The sequence below is a fragment of the Leishmania donovani genome, chromosome 27 (genome assembly GCF_000227135.1).
Source record: "Leishmania donovani BPK282A1 complete genome, chromosome 27".
Lineage (NCBI taxonomy): Eukaryota > Euglenozoa > Kinetoplastea > Trypanosomatida > Trypanosomatidae > Leishmania > Leishmania donovani.
Window position 1 is genome coordinate 934276 of NC_018254.1, and position 18238 is coordinate 952513.

General features: G+C 59.3%; 9 protein-coding genes and 1 pseudogene across 10 annotated transcripts, besides 1 other annotated feature; all 10 read left to right on the forward strand.

Moving 5' to 3' along the window:
• Positions 1–889: 889 nt before the first annotated feature.
• LDBPK_272290 (sucrose hydrolase-like protein) lies at positions 890–2359 on the forward strand (the record flags this gene model as incomplete). Its single annotated transcript, XM_003862032.1, has 1 exon — positions 890–2359. The coding sequence occupies one exon, from the start codon at positions 890–892 to the stop codon at positions 2357–2359; it is 1470 nt and encodes a 489-aa protein (XP_003862080.1).
• Positions 2360–3167: 808 nt separating this feature from the next.
• LDBPK_272300 (vesicle-associated membrane protein (vamp), putative) lies at positions 3168–3830 on the forward strand (the record flags this gene model as incomplete). The annotated part of the gene is made up of 1 exon (XM_003862033.1): positions 3168–3830. One exon carries the CDS (start codon positions 3168–3170, stop codon positions 3828–3830), a length of 663 nt encoding a protein of 220 aa, XP_003862081.1.
• A 410-nt stretch (positions 3831–4240) lies between these two features.
• Positions 4241–5395, forward strand: LDBPK_272310 (hypothetical protein, conserved; the record flags this gene model as incomplete). The annotated part of the gene is made up of 1 exon (XM_003862034.1): positions 4241–5395. The coding sequence occupies one exon, from the start codon at positions 4241–4243 to the stop codon at positions 5393–5395; it is 1155 nt and encodes a 384-aa protein (XP_003862082.1).
• A 465-nt stretch (positions 5396–5860) lies between these two features.
• LDBPK_272320 (hypothetical protein, conserved) lies at positions 5861–6322 on the forward strand (the record flags this gene model as incomplete). Its single annotated transcript, XM_003862035.1, has 1 exon — positions 5861–6322. The coding sequence occupies one exon, from the start codon at positions 5861–5863 to the stop codon at positions 6320–6322; it is 462 nt and encodes a 153-aa protein (XP_003862083.1).
• A 222-nt stretch (positions 6323–6544) lies between these two features.
• On the forward strand, positions 6545–6997 carry LDBPK_272330 (annotated as a pseudogene; the record flags this gene model as incomplete). Its single annotated transcript has 1 exon — positions 6545–6997.
• Positions 6545–6997: a sequence feature (contains an internal stop codon; hypothetical protein, unknown function).
• A 594-nt stretch (positions 6998–7591) lies between these two features.
• Positions 7592–9061, forward strand: LDBPK_272340 (TPR-repeat protein, putative; the record flags this gene model as incomplete). Its single annotated transcript, XM_003862037.1, has 1 exon — positions 7592–9061. One exon carries the CDS (start codon positions 7592–7594, stop codon positions 9059–9061), a length of 1470 nt encoding a protein of 489 aa, XP_003862085.1.
• A 979-nt stretch (positions 9062–10040) lies between these two features.
• Positions 10041–11231, forward strand: LDBPK_272350 (heat shock protein DNAJ, putative; the record flags this gene model as incomplete). Its single annotated transcript, XM_003862038.1, has 1 exon — positions 10041–11231. The coding sequence occupies one exon, from the start codon at positions 10041–10043 to the stop codon at positions 11229–11231; it is 1191 nt and encodes a 396-aa protein (XP_003862086.1).
• A 2083-nt stretch (positions 11232–13314) lies between these two features.
• LDBPK_272360 (aldo-keto reductase-like protein) lies at positions 13315–14433 on the forward strand (the record flags this gene model as incomplete). Its single annotated transcript, XM_003862039.1, has 1 exon — positions 13315–14433. The coding sequence occupies one exon, from the start codon at positions 13315–13317 to the stop codon at positions 14431–14433; it is 1119 nt and encodes a 372-aa protein (XP_003862087.1).
• Positions 14434–14917: 484 nt separating this feature from the next.
• LDBPK_272370 (hypothetical protein, conserved) lies at positions 14918–15760 on the forward strand (the record flags this gene model as incomplete). The annotated part of the gene is made up of 1 exon (XM_003862040.1): positions 14918–15760. The coding sequence occupies one exon, from the start codon at positions 14918–14920 to the stop codon at positions 15758–15760; it is 843 nt and encodes a 280-aa protein (XP_003862088.1).
• A 620-nt stretch (positions 15761–16380) lies between these two features.
• LDBPK_272380 (hypothetical protein, conserved) lies at positions 16381–18093 on the forward strand (the record flags this gene model as incomplete). Its single annotated transcript, XM_003862041.1, has 1 exon — positions 16381–18093. One exon carries the CDS (start codon positions 16381–16383, stop codon positions 18091–18093), a length of 1713 nt encoding a protein of 570 aa, XP_003862089.1.
• Between the last annotated feature and the right edge of the window lie 145 nt (positions 18094–18238).

Genomic DNA, 18238 nt, shown 5'->3' on the forward strand with positions numbered 1-18238 from the left:
CTCAAAGACAGTGTACGCCAGTCCAACGATTTCATCTTAGTTTGCGGGGCGTGGGTGAAGCGGGGGTGGGTGGTCGTGGGGCTGCTTGGTGGGCAGCAGGGTGTGTGTTGCGTTTCGTGGGTCTTTGCCCGTTGCTGTGTTTCATGGCCTTGTGGGGCAGGTGGGTTACTGTAAAGATTGTTGTGGCGGTTGGTTGGGTCCGTGCGTTGTGGCGCCCTTTGCGGGCTCGGCGTTGGGTGGCTTATGGCGGTGGCTGCGGGCTTTTTTGGTTGCGCGTTCTGGGTGGGGGGGGGGGCGTTTTTTGGGGCGGTGGTGTCGGGCGGGGCTCGCGGCGGTTGGGGGGGGGGTTCCGCGGATAACCGCTGGCGGCCGCCGTCCTCTGAGGCGGAGGTGAAAAGGCCCTTGCCCGGGTGGCCAGGGGGGTGGTTTGCGAAGGGGGAAGCGGGCTGGCGGAATTTTCGGCCCTTTTTCGTGCACCGTCTGGCTCGCTTTCGGAATGTCGTGTGTGTGAGTGTGCGGCTTGGGGGAGCAGATCCCCGCACGGATGGCACCGTTCGTACGTCATGGGGGGGGGGCGGTGCCGTCAGAGTTTTATGTGGTGAAGTAGCGGCTCGCCTTGCGTGACCGTTCTTGTCGACGCTCTTTGGGAGGATCTCGAGTGTGATGCTGGGCCGTTTGGCGCGCGTGGCGCCACGGGGGAAGGCAATAGAATCCACCTTTGCACCTTCATCGAGCAAGGGCGTCCGTGCGAAAAGAAAAACAAGTGTGTCTGTCATTCCCACTCTTGGATCATTTGAGCGCAACTTTTCGGCGCTGTTTGTCCTTCTTTTCTTCTTTCCTCCTCTCTCTTTAAGAAACCGAACCCCTGCCGCGCGTAGCAGTTCCTTCAATGTCGCACGAACAGCGGATTGAAGAGGCGAACAACGCCGTGCTGGCGATCCGCAAAAGTGTCGACAAGGAGTTTTACCCGCACTATCACATTGCCCCTTATGCCCGCTCCATGAGTGCGCCATGTGGCATGATCTACTTTAAGGGTCTCTATCACGTCTTTTATCAGCATCAACCATTTGCCGAAGAGTCGGGCCCGATGCACTGGGGTCATTCCACGAGCGAGAATATGATTCACTGGCGGCACCACCCCATCGCGCTCGCACCCGGAGAGGACTGGGACCGCGATGGCTGCTTCTGTGGCAGCTCGGTCGCGTACGATGATCGACTCTATGTATTTTACACTGGCCACCATTGGCTCACTGATATTGCTGATGATAGCCAAATATATCAGGTTCAATGCCTGGCTATCAGCGAAAACGGGTTTAACTTTGAGAAGCGAGGCATCGTAGTAAAGCCGCCAGCCGGCTTCTCCCATTTCCGGGACCCGTACGTGTGGTTTCAGGATGGGCGGTGGTGGATGGTGTGCGGCGGTCGCGACTCCAAGGACCAGGGCCAACTTCTCCTGTACAGCACCGATGACCTGGAGGATTGGGATGACAGCACATTCATGGTTCTATCCAAGTCGGAGGACCGTAATGTGTACATGTGGGAGCACCCTTGCTTTTTCCCTCTGCAGCGTCACCAGATGCTCATGTTCTCGCCGCAAGGTATGCAACATGAAGATTACATGTTCCGCAACCGGTACCAAACAGGGCTTCTGATGGGTCTGTGGAGACCGAACGCGACCTTTAGCGTCACCTCCGCGTTCAAGAAGCTGGACCTCGGCCACGACTTTTACGGCGCTCAGACCTTCCTAACGCGCGACGGCCGGCGTGTGTTCATTGGCTGGCTGGACATGTGGGACACGAACATGCCCACAAAGCAGCACCATTGGACCGGCATGCTCTCTCTGCCTCGCGTCCTCCTTGTCGACGAAGCTACTGGCAGAATTCGTACACCCCCCATCAAGGAGCTGGAGAGTATACGTGGCAACCACCAATACCTACCGCGGCAGACTGTGCGCGACAATTCGCAGGTTCGGTTACTATTCGACTGCACGTCTTACGAGGTACGCGTGCTGTTTGACATGGAAAAAAGCACGGCGGAAAAGTACGGCCTGTGGCTCGGTAGAGGCCTAGAGATCTACGTCGATGAGCAAAGCAAGCGTCTCGTGGTAAACCGCCACTACCCCAACTACGGCATTAGCGGATACCGCAGCTACGCGCTGCCGGCGCAGGCTCTTCTGCTAGTGCACGCGTACTTTGACATGTCTAGCGTAGAAGTCTTTGTGAACGAAGGCGAGGCCGTGCTGAGTACCCGCATTTATCCGGCGCGCAAGGATCGGACGCTTTCTCTCTTTGCAGCCAATGGTACCGCCCACATCACGCGAGGTGATATTTGGGCGCTGAACCAGTCAGTTATGCAGTAGTTGTTCTTCGAGTAATTTCAACCTGACAGCGACGTAGAAACGGTAGGAAATATATAAAACAATGGAAAGTGAGGACTCTGAAGCGAGACGAGGCCAAATGTTTTTTTTTTTTGGTTCTAGTATATGTACATCTATCAGGTGCTGTCAACGAATGATGGGAACTACCACATAAGTAGGGCAAAACCGTTTCTTGGACTAGGCTGGCAGCGTCGAATTTCCTTGCTTTCGCTTTTTTCTTTCGTTTCACGCCGCCTCATCTGTGATGCTTATAGACGCACCCATATCACATTATTATTATTTTCTGCGTTACGTTTTCACTTTTGTTGCTATCATCTGACATGACACATGTGAAGCATATAGGCGACAAAAGAAGCGAAAAATAAGCTTGCGCGCGCGCTGCTTTGTCTTTTGCATTTTTTTGTTTTCCAATTCTTCCTATGGCTTTGCGACGGGCCGCCGTTCTCTGACGCGTGCTTTGCCCCTCTGTTTTGCTTGCGTGTCTCCCTCGTTTTCCCTCTACCAAAGGCTCTTTGTAAGATTTGCTGATCAGCTTCGAAAGCAAAAATACACATAGAAGGACAAAAAAGAGTAACCGTCGCCGTTTGACCGTTTCGAAAGTCACCTGATGGGCAGTCACCAATTTGCACCGCTTCGTTCAGCAAGTAGCGGCGTCGAGAATCGCCCCGATGCAAGTTTGCTACTCATTAGCATCTTCCTCAACCCAACTCTATCTGTTGCTCTGCAGTTTTTTTTTTTTGCATCTGCTCCTCTTTCTCACACTCCACACATTTGTTTTGGGGCTTTAGCGATGCCTATAAGTAGCTCCCTGGTGGCCTTTGAGCGGGTCATCATCGCGGAGGAGAGCGTCTCGCCGTCTTTAGCGCCGGCGCTGCAAAAGATGCTGGGCCTGCTTCCTCGCCACGACGCGAAGGTGAGCTATCAGCTCGAGCAGGACGTGTTTCACTTCTTCATCGAGAACGACATTGTTTACGCCTGCACCACCTCGGGTCACTACGAGAACCGCATCGTCTTTGGTTTTCTCCTCCACATCAAGGATGCATTCAAGACATCCTTCGCCGGCAGAGCTGACCGCTATCCACACCACGCTGACCTGACTCCCGAAAACTGCCACGGCTTTTCTTCTACTCTAGCCTCCTCCCGCAAAACGTTTAACGAGAGCCCTCAAGAGGATAAGGTTTGCCGAATCAAGGAGCAGCTGAACGCAACGCGCGAGGTGATGCTCCAGAACCTGGATAGTATTATCGAACGTGGCGACCGCATCGACACTTTGTGCGACCGCGCCGAACTCCTGCGCGACGAGGCGCAATGCTTCCACTCTAACGCACGCTCTCTCAAGCATGCCGTTTTGATGCACAAAATTAATATCATCATCGGTGTCGTTATCTTTCTTGCCATTCTTGCCCTCATCATCACGTTTAGCGTCTGCGGCATTGACTTTAAGAAATGCTAGCTAGATGCATTTTTTTTTGTGAGCGGCTTTTCCCTATGCGACATGTACATGGCGCGGTGCTTTTTTTTGCCTTTGCTTCTCTCTCTACTTCCTTGCTGCTCACTTGGAGTTCGCTCTCCCTTTCTCTCTTTCCGATATCTCGTCATGGTCCCTTCTGCTTTTCTCTATTGCCTAGGGCTCGATTAGAAACAAAGGCAAATGAAAAGGATTTTTCGGCTAAATCTACCGATGCCGGCAAAAGTGGATCTTGATGTCGCATTCCTGCGCTTCTCTTTCTCTCCGCTTTCGCTTCCACTTCCACTTTCCCCTCCTCTTCTCTCTCTTCGCAACTCTTTCGAACGATTCTTCACTTCACAGCACATTGCTGCCCTTGTCTGACTCTTCCAAGCACTTTCTACGCGCTAATTATCATGCCTTCCGCAGCGACGCTCTCGATCGACGCGCACAAGTGGACTGAGACGATCGAGGCGGCAGGCACTGACTGCCTCTGCTCTGCTGTCTCTGCGAAGAACGTTACCCATGTCCTGTCGACCGCCACGGTACGAGCGCCGCAGAAGCATCTTTGCGCCGCGGTGAGCAACTTTGTGCCAGCGATGCTAGAGAACCTTCACGGCGTCTCGATCTTGACAGCGCTGGTGCGCTATGGCACCACGGCGACCGTTGAGCAAATTGCCAGCAAACTCAGTGCAGCGGACGAGGGCGTATGGTCGTTCATGGCTGCTCCAAAGAAGGAGCTGACCAAATGCCTGTCGCACCTGCTTGAGCGGATGGTGTACCGGGAGGACTGCACCGGCGAGTCCTACAACGCACTTTTGGGCCGGCTGAAGGCTGTCAAGAAGCAGTCGCTGATGACCTCTTCCTTTACACTGCCCGCCGCTGCTCGCCTCGCGCTGGTGGATGACGCATTCGCTACAGGGCTCCTGTCCTCGAGTGAAGCGCAGAAGGCGTTGGGCAAGTCGTGTCAGCACGCCGCCACCGCCGCAGCCGCGGAGGAGTTTTGCCGCATACTATTTGAGAGGCCAAAGGACAACGCGGCCGGTGACTTTGTTTGGAAAGCTCTGGCGGCTAGCATGAAGGCAGACGCCAAGGCGCACCCACGCGAGGCCATTCTCGCCCTCCTCGCGGCGCACGGACCCGTGCCGCTGGTGAACAAGATGGCCGACGCGATGGCACAGTGGTCGACGGTGCGCGAACTGTGCACCCGTGACTCTTACGCGCACATTGTCGCCCGCCTGCTGGAGCGCTGCGACGACGAGAGGGCCGGCAACAGGTTGGTCGCTGCCGTCATCATGCAAGAGGCGGACGTGACAGAGCGGGTGGGCGCGCGCAAGGCGGCCCAGCACCATCTCCTGGCAGTGCTCGCAGCGAAGTCCAGCTACGCGCAGACCCTAGAGAAGCGTCTTGGTACCTCGCAGACGAAGCGCCTGGCGGCGGCGAAGGTACGCTTCGCAAACGCCACGCAGTCGAAGGCGACCACGACGCAGCAGGCGATCCTCGAGAAGCTGAAGAAGCTACACAGCACCACCACTTCCTCCGTCGCCGGGACGAAGCGCGCGCGTGAGTGACTTCTGCGCGAAGTGACGGGAGGGAGTGGCGACGGAACCATTGTAGTTATTCGATGACCGTTTGTGGTTTCTTTTTTTCGATAAGGTATGCCGATTCCATTAATGCGCGCCTCCCGCATCCTTCCCCTCCGTGTGCAGAGCGCCTCTTAAGATTTCGGCAGCACGCCGAAAACAAAACATAGGCAGCGACATGCGTACAAACAAACGGAAGCCTCAGGCCGTGCGCGGCGTGGCAAGACGAAAGAAGACGAAACAAAAACAGGGCGGCGTGCTGGTGCAGCTGCATTAGTGTGTGTGCGCGCGCGCCCGTGTACGTTCTCCCCTCCACTTCCCGCATCGCCTTCCCACGACTCTTCTCTCCCTTTTCTTTTCGTTTCTGTCGTTCCGCTCACTGCGCATGAGTGTGTGTGGCCGTACAAGTGCGGGCGCTTCCGTGCTAGCCTCTCCTTCCGCTCGCCCTGCACCATGAAGCGCTTGCAGCCGGTGTGCCCGGCGGCGGTGGTGCCGGGCTGCGGGGCAGCGATGCAGTACAGTCGTCGCTGGAATCTGCTGGAGCACCGTACGAAGGGGTCCCCGTACATGAAGCACCTCGACCTCTACGCCCGCCGCGACCCCCAGCTTGCCCCATATCTGCTGAGGGAGGTGGACATCGAGTACAAGCGCAAATGCCGCAAAGTCTCTTTCCTAGTGTGGGTCGTCGTCTTCACCGTGGCCGTTGCGTGGCAGACCCGAATGCAGGGGGAGACGCTGCACTACATGCGCTTGTACGCCTCCTACGTCCGCGCCGAGCAGGATGCGAGGGACGAAGACAACATCAAGCGACGCAAGGCGTTCGTGGGCGTCATGAACGTTGTGAAGGACGCCTTTGACCGCGATCAACGCTGGACCGCCGCTGATGAGGCGAAGGCGCTAAAGGAGCTGCGGTGAAGGAGCTGCAGGTGTGTCTGTGTGCCGGCCTTCACAGTTCGTCCCCTTTTTTTCCTGTTCTAAATCCAGTCGCGAATAAAAAAGGCAAAAGTGAGATCGACTCTCCCTCCCTCCCTATTGTGAGCGGGATGGTGCCCCTCCCCTTCCCTTGCGTTTCTTGAATTCCTCTCCTGTGGTGGTTCTGCTGTTATTCTTCGAGACAGAGGGGACTGATGAGCAGCCATGTGATTGTTGCCCCTCCCTGTCCACTCTCTTCCTCCCTCCTCACTGCCGCATGTTGGGTGCATGATATCTTATTCTTTCAAGTACCTCTCTCTCTTAGCCGTCCACACGATGCTGTATACTATTACACTCGCGCTGATCACATTCGCCTCCACCTTCATGGTAGCGGACACAGTGGCGAACATATGGCAGCTGCTGAATAGCGGACGTGTCGCCCTCATCTCCTATAGCGTCTGGATGGCCGCCCTCACGCTGACAGTATTGGGCGCGGACTGGCTGACGACACTCGGCTTTGTGCACGCGTTGATCTTCGTCGCATGCTGGTGGCTTGTCCGCGATGGGGATAATCCCGCGCATTCATCCCCCAGTCGCGACGACTACGTGCGCTTCCCTGTGACGGTCTACGTGCCTGCCTTCGTGGTGCTGTACTTCCTTCAGGGTTGGCTGCAGTGACCATGGCGGCTGACGATACCACGTAGACACAGAAGGATAAAAAAGGAAGCGTTCTTGCTGGCGTGTCTGCCTGATCGTGTGTGTGCATGGGTGACACTGTGCACGTGTGTGTGTGTGTAGCCCTCTGCACATGACAGAGGTGTCTAGTGGTCGGGGTGCGCAAGGTTTTGCAGCTGGAAGCCGGCGAATTTGAAGTCTCCTTGCTTTCTCGTTCTCCACTCATACCCACAGTAAAGCGGGTTGAAACTACGAAAACGCATAGCACATATAACTGCCTTCATCGTGTGCCTCTCCGTCTCTTTCTCTCTCCTTACCCGTGCTTATGTGTGTGTGTGTGTGCGTCTGCACACACGGGAGCCTCTCCGCGTCTCCATTCTCTTCCTGCGGTGCGAATGGGAGCAGCGATAGACATCCCCGCCCGGCCACTCCTTCCTTTCGGCTTCCTCCCTTTCCGCTGCCCTGCCCTCGACAGCATGCCCAGAGCACTCATCAGCCGTCCTCCGTACAGCATCATCACCTACTACACACAAACCATAGAAATTCAGCTTGATCACTCGCGCCCTTTCTCCACACACCCCCACTGAGTTGTTGAAGATGGACCGAAGCGTGGCGGAGGCCATCCGGCAGCAGTCCGACGATCTGCGGGATGAGCTCAAGGAGCTGGAGCAGTGGGAAGACGCCATGCAGGCGCGGGAGATGGCCAAGACACAGCGCAAGGTGCCTTGGCCAACCAGCGCAGCCGCAGCCGAGCCACCCATTCGAGGAACGGTGCCGTCTCTGAAGGAGGCGATACGGCAGCAGCAGCAACAGGCGCGGGCAGCTGGCGCCAGTGGCGATGCCGCTGCTGAAGCTATGGCAGACCCGATTCAGCGAGCCAAAGACAAGGGCAACGCACTTTTCCAGAGCGGCCATTTGCAGGAGGCGGTGGCGGCCTACACCGTCGGCATCGACCTCGACCCAGCCAGCGCTACGACACACGTCCTGTACGCGAACCGGGCCATGTGCTACCTCAAGCTGGGCCAGTGGACGGCTGCAGAGAAGGATGCGACGACGTGCGTGCACATGAACACCGGGTATGCCAAGGCGTACTACCGACGCGCCGTGGCGCGCAAGCAGCTCGGCAAGCTGCGCGAGGCTCGCGCAGATCTTGAGGCGGTGCTCGCCCTCGCTCCCAAGGACGTCAGCGCTCAGCAGGAGATGGAAAGCGTGACGAAGGCGCTGCAGGCGAAGCGAGCCGCGGCGTCGCAGGCCACCACCACCACCGCTGCTACTACTAAGAAGAAGCGAATCGTTATCGAGGAGGTCGACAGCGAAGGCGATGAAGCGGCGGCCGAGGCACCAGCGATGTCGGCCTCCCAGTTGCCAACGGAGGAGGACCTGCATCAGGCCTGCATCGAGGAGGACATGCGCAGGCTGGCGGCGGCGCGAAAGGCGAACGAGGAGCAGGTGCGACAGGAGTCACAGCGCGAGGCCGCTGCGCAGGCCAAGCGGCAGCGTCGCCATGAGCGCGTGGAGATTATTGAGGAGGAGGAGCACTCCCCCACAGAGGAAAAGAAGACGGCACCCTCGCCTGCCACATCTGCCCCCGCGGTGGAGCAGACGCCACCGCTGCCGACGTCATCTCCTCCAGCCTCCTCGTCGTCCTCATCCACATCCGCCGCCACACGCCCACGCGCACGCCCTCCCATCGCCAAGGAGAGCCTCACCACACCCAAGTCCTTTAGTGAATTCGAGCGGCGCTTTCGCGAGCTGGTCCAGCAGCCGGAACTGCGCGACCATTACGTGCGGCTGCTCGACCCCACCACCATGGCGAAGCTCTTTGGCAGCAATATGTCGCCCGAGATGCTTCTCGGCATCCTGCAAGCCATCAAGACCTTCAACGCCACGACTGCCCTGCAGTACGCCAAAGGGCTGTGCCAGGTGAGTCGCGTAGAGGACGTGGCTCTCTTTTTCGATGCACAAGAGAAAGCAGTCGTGCAAGATGTGCTGGACCTCCTACGCTCAGCCCCTGGCACTCCAGCCAAGGATATCCAACAGATCGAACGCAAACTGAAGCCCTTGTAGGCAGCAGCAGCAAGGGGAGGCGCGAATGTGTGTGTGTGTGTGTGGGCTCTCATCAACACCATCAAACGAGCTGAGCTATTTCATGTTACTTGGGGAGGGGACAACACACACGCATATATACATACATGCACGCGCACATGCACGCATCGGCAGCTGGTGGAAGTATGCATGTACGCACGCGTGTGTGTGCGCGCGCATCTGAGCTCCGCTTTTCACCTCGTGGTATTCGTTTTCTCTTCCTCTTTTGTTTCTCTTCGGTGACGTCCACGTCGTGGATACGTCTGCGTGTTTGTCGGCGGCTGCCTGTGCGTGTGCGCGTGCGTTTCGTTTGGGGTCACACTCCCGCTCGCATTCGTCATCGCCGTTCACTCCTCTATTCGTTTTCATTATTTTCACCCTCAGGCGACGCTCCGAGGCGTCGCAACGGCTGGTAGCACAGCGCGCAATGCCGTTAATGGCCCCCCATGCGTGGGATGCCTATGCGTGTGTCGGAAGAGCACGCTTCACCGATGCTCTTTCGCTGTCGCCTACATCTCTCTCTCTCACATCCTTCCTTTGTTTCTCTCGTTCTTTTTCCCTTACGCACACGCGCACATGCGCACGCAGAAGTCATAGAGGAACGCGCCACCGCATCATCTCTCCCACCTCCCCCTCCGCCATTGACTGCCGTAACACATACGAAAGCTAAAATTTCAGTTGCGTCCGTGTGCCTCTGCGTGCGAGGAGTTTGCGTCTGCAGACATCCTCCCTCATTCCACGAGACAAACTTGCCTCACTAAACTCTCTCTTCTTGCGGCTGTCTACGTCGGTGTTTGTGTGTGTCATCATCGTTGTTCTTCTCGCTGCTGCTGCGGCTGCTGTTTGCATATTCCTGCGTGCTTGCTATCCAACAGGTTAGCGCTGCACTCTTCCCTCCCCCTCTTCTCGTTCCCGAATAGAGAAACTTATTCATCCTTGCCTCATCCACCTCCCCTACACAATGGTGAAGGAGACCGGCTATTACAACGCCCTCGGCGTGAGCCCCGATGCGAGCGAGGATGAGATTAAGCGCGCCTATCGGAAGCTGGCACTCAAGTACCATCCAGACAAGAACACGGAACCCGGCGCGCAGGAGAAGTTTAAGGAGGTGTCTGTCGCATACGAGTGCCTGTCGGACCCCGAAAAGCGCAAGCGCTATGACCAGTTCGGCAAGGACGCGGTGGAGATGCAGGGCGGCGGCGTCGACCCAAGCGACATCTTCGCGAGCTTCTTCGGGGGTGGCAGCCGCCCGCGCGGCGAGCCGAAGCCGAAGGACATTGTGCACGAGCTGCCGGTTCCACTGGAGGCTTTCTACTGCGGCAAGACCATCAAGCTCGCCATCACCCGCGACCGCCTGTGCACGCAGTGCAGCGGCACCGGCTCCAAGGTCGCTGGCGTGAGTGCCACATGCAAGGACTGCGGCGGCCGAGGTGTGCGGATGATGACTCGCCAGCTGCAGCCCGGGTTTATTCAGCAGATACAAACTGCGTGCCCGGTGTGCAAGGGCAAGGGCACGAACCTGCGAGAGGAGGACAAGTGCGTCAGCTGCCGTGGCCAGCAGATCATCAAGGACAAGAAGGTGTTCGAGGTGATGGTGGAGAAGGGCATGCACCGCGGCGACAGCGTCACCTTCAGCGGGGAGGGCGACCAGATTCCTGGCGTCAAGCTCTCCGGCGACATCATCATCATCCTGGACCAGAAGCCGCACCAGGCCTTTATCCGAAAGGGCGACCATCTCTTCCTGGAGCAAACCATCTCCCTCGCCGAGGCGCTCACGGGTTTCTCGCTGAACATTACCCAGCTCGACGGCCGCGAGCTCGCCATCTCCTCCACCGCCGGCACCATCATCGACCCCGCCAATATGTACAGCGTGAGCCGCGAGGGTATGCCGGTTGCCCACACCGGCGGCATGGAGCGCGGCGACCTCATCATTCGCTTCAAAGTCGTCTTTCCAAAGACGCTGAGGCAGGGGTGTGTGCCAGAGCTGCGCAAGATGCTGGGCTACCCGCAGCAACCCCCGTTCAAGGACGGCGCCGAGCAGTACACGTTGCAGGAGTCGCACATCGACCTCGAGAAGGAGGCACGCCGTAACGCCTATGACGACGATGGCGACCAGCCGCGCGTGCAGACGGCCGGCTGCGCGCAGCAGTGATGGTGGCAACTACGCGCCAAGGGGTGCGTGCGGCCCGCTGATGTGGCAACAGGAGGAGTCGCGGCGCCTGTCCCGAGAAAGAATGGGAGAAGAAGTCGTTGGAAAAGATGGAGAGGATGGGAGGAGGGACGGCAGGTGAGCAATGGAGAGAGAGCGAGACTCAGAGAGGGCTTGAGTGACTCACACAAACACCGACACACACACACACAGAGGGACACGTGCCAGCGTCACCTCCTGTTATGCGTCACCTCCTGTTATGCGTCACGGTCCAGGCTTGTGCAAGCGATGACTGTGGCGTGCGTCTTCTTGTGCGCGTGTGTGTGAGGGCGGTTGAGCGTGCGGGCGCGTGGTGGGCGCCGGGATATGTATGTGTGTGTGTGTGCGTGAGGAGGAAAGGTGAGGAGACGCCTCCACGCGCTGCTGCTGCCACCGCGACAACTCCAAAGTGCTCTTATGCTTCTCTGCTGCTCTGCTCTTTCGGGTGCCTCTCCCTCCTTCCGGTCGCCGTACAGGCGCACGCACCGTCTGTGCTCCTTTTCACTCTTACAGGCACACATGCACACGGGGCTGGTGGACACGCCCTGTGCATGCGTGTGCATGCCTATGTACGTGTGTGTGTGTGCGTGTACTCGCCTTATTTCTCTCTCATTTCGCTCTATTTTTGTTTTTTTTTTCTCGTTTTTGTGTGTTTTTTTTTTCGTCGTTCCCTTTCTCTCGTTATGGGCCGTCGCTGATGAACCGTTGTGAATAGCTGCCTCACCCTCTTGGGGTGTGACCTCGTGTGCGTGCGCGCGTGCGTGTTATGCGTGCGTGTGTGCGCACGCAAGAATCAGAAACGGAAAACAAAGCAGAGGGCAAAAGGGGGGTGGAGGGGGCGCGCACACACACGCATACCCTCCCCCCCCCCCCAACACACACACACACACGTCCATGAGCATATGCGCATCTAGAGACTCACGTTTTTTTCCCCGCACATACTTGCGCATCACCATCAGCCTCAGCGCATACGCATCGTGTGCCATGCCTGCTGCCTCCTGTGACGTTGGAGCGGGGTTGGGCGATGTTGAGCGCATGAGCACAGCCCGGCCTGCTTCACACACACACACACACACACACACACACATGCGTGAAGGCGGCACGGAGAGGAGAAACTTGTGAGGCGGCATGGTGAGCGCGGGAAGTGTGGTGGTGGTGGGTGGGACCCAGAGAACATTGAAGTGCCAGACGGTGCAACTGCCGCTCTTTGCTCTCTTTCGTCCCTCTACCTCCCTCACTGTGGGGTGTACTTGTGCGTGTGGCTGCTGATGCGACTCGGTCCGTTGTGTGACACACGCGTTGCTCTCTCTCTCTCTTTTTCTGGTACATGCACACGTGTATACATGTGTGCATGCATGCGTGTCTGCGGCAAAGGAATGAGACGTGGACGAGAAAGGAAAAGAAGAAAGCGAAAGCTCCTTAACTTTTTATATATATCGTGTGTGCTCCCTCTCCGCCTGCCTCCGTCTAGCGTGTGCTGTGATAAGCTTTAAGAACATGGTAAACAGAGAGAGAGAGAGAGATGAACCAGCACGAGCACATGCGAACACCTGCACACATACGCCGCGGGATGGTGAATAGGTGGAGATGCGGTTGCCGTGCTGGTGGCGTTGCATGCGCAGCGTGCCAACACCTCTCCTTCCGCTCTGCCTCACAGCTCAAACAACCAAGGCGGCGCACGCGCCTTTTTGCGTGTGCGTGTAAGGCTGCGGGGTAGAGCGGAAGTGCGCTGCGTGGATGGGGACGCCAGGCAGCGTCAAACGGGCGCCACCGAACACCCCCTCCCTTTCGACTATCGCTGTTCCTCCGCCTCCTCCCTGACGCTCGCATGACGGCATGTACGCAGGCACGCATTCGCGCGTGCTGCTTTTGTGTACCGTACACGTGTGCCTTCTTCCACCGCGTCGTCTGCCCTCTTCCCCTCCTCTGTGTGTTGTGTCTGCATATCGTCGGATCCAGTACAGCCGTGGCGAGGCACTCAACCACCCTCTTCTCCGTACACCACCTCCGCCCACTCTCATACACACATACTCGAATCCGGCCTCGTATGTCTGCCAACGTGCTGGCGTATCGTCCACTGGCTGGGCCGGTGATCGCCATCACGCACCGCATTGCCATGCGTGACAGCCACACAATACCACAGCTCGGTTTTGGCACGTATCGCCTGCCCGCCTCGAAGGCCACTGATGCCGTCGCTTTTGCACTCTCCTGCGGCTACCGTCACGTGGACTGCGCCAAGGCGTACGGCAACGAGGCTGCCGTCGGGGCGGCGCTCGCACAGGCGCTGCGCACCCGGTGCACCCGCCGCGAGGACCTTTTCGTTACGTCGAAGCTGTGGCCGACGGACCAGCACCCCGACCACGTCGAGGCCGCCTGCCGCGCCACCCTCGCAGCATTGCAGCTCGACTACCTCGACCTGTACCTTATCCACTGGCCTGTGTGCATGCGGCACACGCCGCATTGGACCTCAGACGAGGACCGCTACCCCCGCCACCGCGACGGCACCCCCGCCATCGACACCTCGGTGACGTTGCTCGACACGTGGACGGCCATGAACAGGCTGGTGGACTGTGGACTGGTGAAGTCGATTGGGCTGGCCAACTGCACCACCGCCCATGTGAACGACCTCGTGAAGGCGGTCGCAGAGGCGAAACTAGCCCACCTGCCCGTACTCAACCAAGTCGAGCACCACCCCGGTATCGTGGACGGCGATCTGATAGGCTGCCTCGGCTCCCACGACATGCTGATGGCGGCCTACTGCCCACTCGGCATGCCGACCCGTGACACCCCGCCGGGCTTCCAGTCCCTCCTGGACGACCCCGTACTGCGGTCGCTGAGCGCGTTCAGCGGCTTCAGCCCGGCGCGACTTTTGCTGAACTGGAACGTCGACCGCCACAACGTCGTGATCGTGAAGTCCGCCAACCAGGAGCACATCAAGTCTAACGCCAAGGCAGCACGCTTCGCGCTAGACGACCGGACGCGGCTGGTGCTGAACAACTACCACCTCCTCGTGCGCAACTTCCGCGTCATGAATCCGACGCACTTTAGCGCTGACGGCGCGACGCCGTTTTTCGCAGCTGAGGATGCGCGCTTGCAACGCGAAATCGACGCCTACAGGTCGACAAGGACGGGAACGACGACAACGCCGCCATCGCCGCGTTCTTGACCGGGAGGGCAAGTACATCAGTATATATGCGTGTGCGTGCGTCTGTGCCCCCCTCTCGATGTTCGGGGTAGATGATGTGGCCGAGCGCGTGTATGCCGGTGCGTATGTGCTTGTGCGCTTCACACAGTCCCTCGAGCATATCTCCATCCTCTCTTTGTGCCCGGTGCATGTGCCGTGCACTGCGCTTCGGCGTGACAGCCGGTGCCCCTGCGTCTCGTGCGACGCTCCCAGCCTGTAGTGATGATAACGGTGATGCGTGTGCGTGTGCGTGTGCGCAGCGCCCGTTGACACTTGTGTCTTCACCTCTGCATCCTTCTTTCTTCTCTCTCGCCGTTCTCTGCCAGAAGATACCAGACCATACATGCATATGTATATACATGTGCTTGTGTGTGTGTGCACGCATCCCCCATCTTGCATTATCTGCAGGCGCACACGTAAGCCCTTCGCCCTTCTCTGTCCATATCGCGCGCAAGACCGCATCAGCATGAAAACGTGCAAGACAGGCATCAAGAAAGTGAGGGACGTCTCAGAGGCGACGACACTCGTGCTGGACTGGTTCGAGCGGCACAACAAGCCAGCCACACCGCAGTCGCTGGCGGATGCGCTGGGGAGCCGTGTGGCCAAGCCGCTCCTACAGAAAATCTTGGAGCAGCTGCACGCCGAAGAGAAGCTTCATGTGAAGGATATGAAGAAGATGCGCTTCTACTACTTGCGCGTGCTGCCTCTGTCGGACGCCAACGGGGCTACCACGACTGAGCAGCACAGCGAGCTCGAGGACGATGCAGCCGCCACCACCGGCGAACGAGGAGACGCGGTGGGCGCACCAGAGGTATGCGGTGGGGCAGAGACGTGTGCGGAATCACCAGCAGATACGCATGCGGCGCTGCTTCACGCCGTGGCCATCTCCGCCGTGCAGCTTTCAGAGAGGAGTCGCCGCCTCACTCGCTGGCGCGGGTGGCCCTCGTCGACGGAGCGAGCAGCCAAGTATGCAGATCTCGCGCGCGAAGTCTGTGAACTTAGGAACAGCCTAGAGCGCCTCCAGTCGAGGCACGCCGGGGAGTCAGCGGAAGCGCACAGTGGCGGCTCATGGACATCGCGTGTGCGCCGTGCAGTGTGCCGGTACCGGCGCGCTCGGCGCCACTGGGTGCAGCGCAAGGACTGGGCCATGTGCTTGCTAGAGGCAACGGCGGGCGACGCCCACACCCCTGTGCAGGCTGCGGCGCTCTTGGGCTGCACGACGGATGCGGAGGCCGGTGTCTCCTTCGAAGACACGGCGGTGGCGCTGCCAGCTCCACTCCTGCGCGAGTTGAGTCTCTCGCAACGCTGATGATGCGAGAAGCAGAAGGCAAAGAAAGACACACACATACACACACACACACACACACACCAGCGGAGCAACGGCGCCCTCCGCTCCCACCGCACATCTCCTGCGTCTCTCTTGCTTAACGCGTAGTGAGCGCCGCCGCCCCCTTTTTTTTTGCTGCGTAATGACTGCTGCCCCTGCTGCTGCCCCGTGAACCCCGCAAACGAACCCTCACTCTGCCCCTCCACTTCCTTTCCGTTATACCTCATCGACGCGGAGCGGAGGGGCAGGGGCTCTGCCGCCGTGTGCTGGACGCAAGCACAGGAGATGCCGCGCTTATCTTTTCCGCGCCCCTGCCTCCACACACGCAAAACCCCTCTCACTCTCTTCACGTATGCGTCTGCTCATCTGCATCCGCCATGCTGCCGCTTCTCTCTCCCTTTCTCGCACGTGTGCGCGTCTCCAATGGGGCTCTCGTGTGCCGCCTTACGGGACAGGAGAAGCCTTTAGCACCGGCGGCTGCCCGATCATCCCGTCCCTCCCTTTACCACCCACTCGACCATCGTCATCGCACGTATCGGCCTTGCCCCCCCCCCCCGCTCTTGTATCCTGTTGCAAGTACCCGTCATACCTACGTTGAGTGAATGGCGAGTGAGGCGTCCATGTATGTCGACAGCGAGGAGGCCATGCCGCTACCGGAGCGCTTTCAACAGCTGCGGCACAGCCTCCACGGACACTGGGGCACCACTGCGGAGGCGGACCTGCTGCGGGCCATGCAGCAACTGCACACGCGTCTCGTTGCTCGCAGTGCACAGACGCACCGACGAGTCGAGGAGCTCAGCCAGCGCGTCACCGCTGCACAGGTGTCCCTGGCCAACGCGCTCAACGCGCTGAAGCTGCTCTCTCAGCACCAGTTCGTGCAGCATCGCATCGCCACGGAGGATCTCCAGCAGCGACAGCGCGCAGTCGCGGGGTCAAGCAGCGAGGAGGCGGATGGCGGGAGCAGCGACGGCACGGTGAGCCCTAATCGAGCCCTCACCACTTCGCTCCCCACTCACACGACGAAGGAAGCGGCGGTGCGTCGTCGCATGCACGACTATGTGGAGATGTGCAAGGAGTCGCTCGCAGAGGAGGGTGTGCGGGTGCCGCTCTGCCCCGGTGACGTCGCAGAGTTGGCGGCCGAAAGCCCTTATGCCCACCGCCGCCTGTGTGGGCTTATAGGCACAACGGCCTTCCTGTACGATGCGGACATTGGGTGTAGGCGAGGAGCGGATATGATGAACGCAGCGGCGGTGAAGCAGCGTCAGTCGCCACAGCCACAGCCCGCCTGCCTCCCTGCCGCTGCACCTCCTGCCGTTGTCACTGGAGTTCTCTCTGCGTCGGCTAAGCCCCTCTTTCCACCGAGCGCCGCGGCGAAGGCTTCCGTGCCGCCGCCGCATGCGACAGCCACAGGCGCGGTTGCACCTCCAGCAAAGGCACCGCGAGCTCAGAGCAGCGTCGTTCCTCCGCCCACTGCGGCAAAGTCGGCACCCGCAAAGAAGGAGCGGCAGCAGGCGCTGTTCAGCTCCTCCTCGTCTTCTGCGTCGTCGTCGGCGGCCTCGCCGTCTGCTGCCGTGACACCGGCTGCGAAGTCGTCTCCGCCATTGACCAAACGCGGTGCTGCTGCACTGGCGCGTCCGCCAAAGTCTGCGCCGGCCAAGAAGGGTGCGCGCAACTTGTTCGGCTCCTCATCCTCCTCCGTGAGGAGCAACAGCGTTAGTAGTGCTTGCGCTGAGGCAGCGAAGCGCGCGGCATACTCGCCGACATCGTCAGACCTCTCGTCCAGTGACGACTCGAGGCCACCGCCAGCGGCGGCGCGCAAGGCCAACAACCCGTCGCCGCCGCCTCTCGCGGCCACTACAACTTCGCCGCCTCGTGCGGCTTCAGCCTCGTCTCACTCTTCCCAAGGATCATCAGCGTTGTCTGGTACGCCGGCATCGCTGCTCCCGAAGTCGACACCGGCATCGCCGGCTACTGGTACCCCGGCGCCACCAGCAACGCCCCCGCCAGCGCCGCCACCGCCATCTTCAGCAGCGCCAGCGGCTTATGCACCGCCACCAGCGTCACCTTCACCGCCTCCCCCTCCCCCACCTGCTGCCGCGAGCGCACCTGCAGCTGTGTTACCACCGCCACCACCGGTGTTTCTATTCGATACAGTGTCCGCCATGGGTGCGCCGGCACCACTTCCACAGGTTGCGGCGGTACAGGTCTCAGTGCCTCAGTCCGCCACCCCACCGTCTCGCACGGCTGCAGGTCCACAGCCGCCGCGGCGAGGCGGCAAAGTGCTGAGTACGTCATCGGATGACGACGCTGAATGATGAGGTCTCTGCAGGGGCGGCGGTGGCTGATGACAGCCATCGTCAGCGTGGCCGGCTGCGCCCTGGGCTTCTTTTTAACATGCTTGTGCGCTATGCTTGCCTTAGCGAGGCCTGCCACTCGTTGATAAGCGCCCAACCTGTCTTA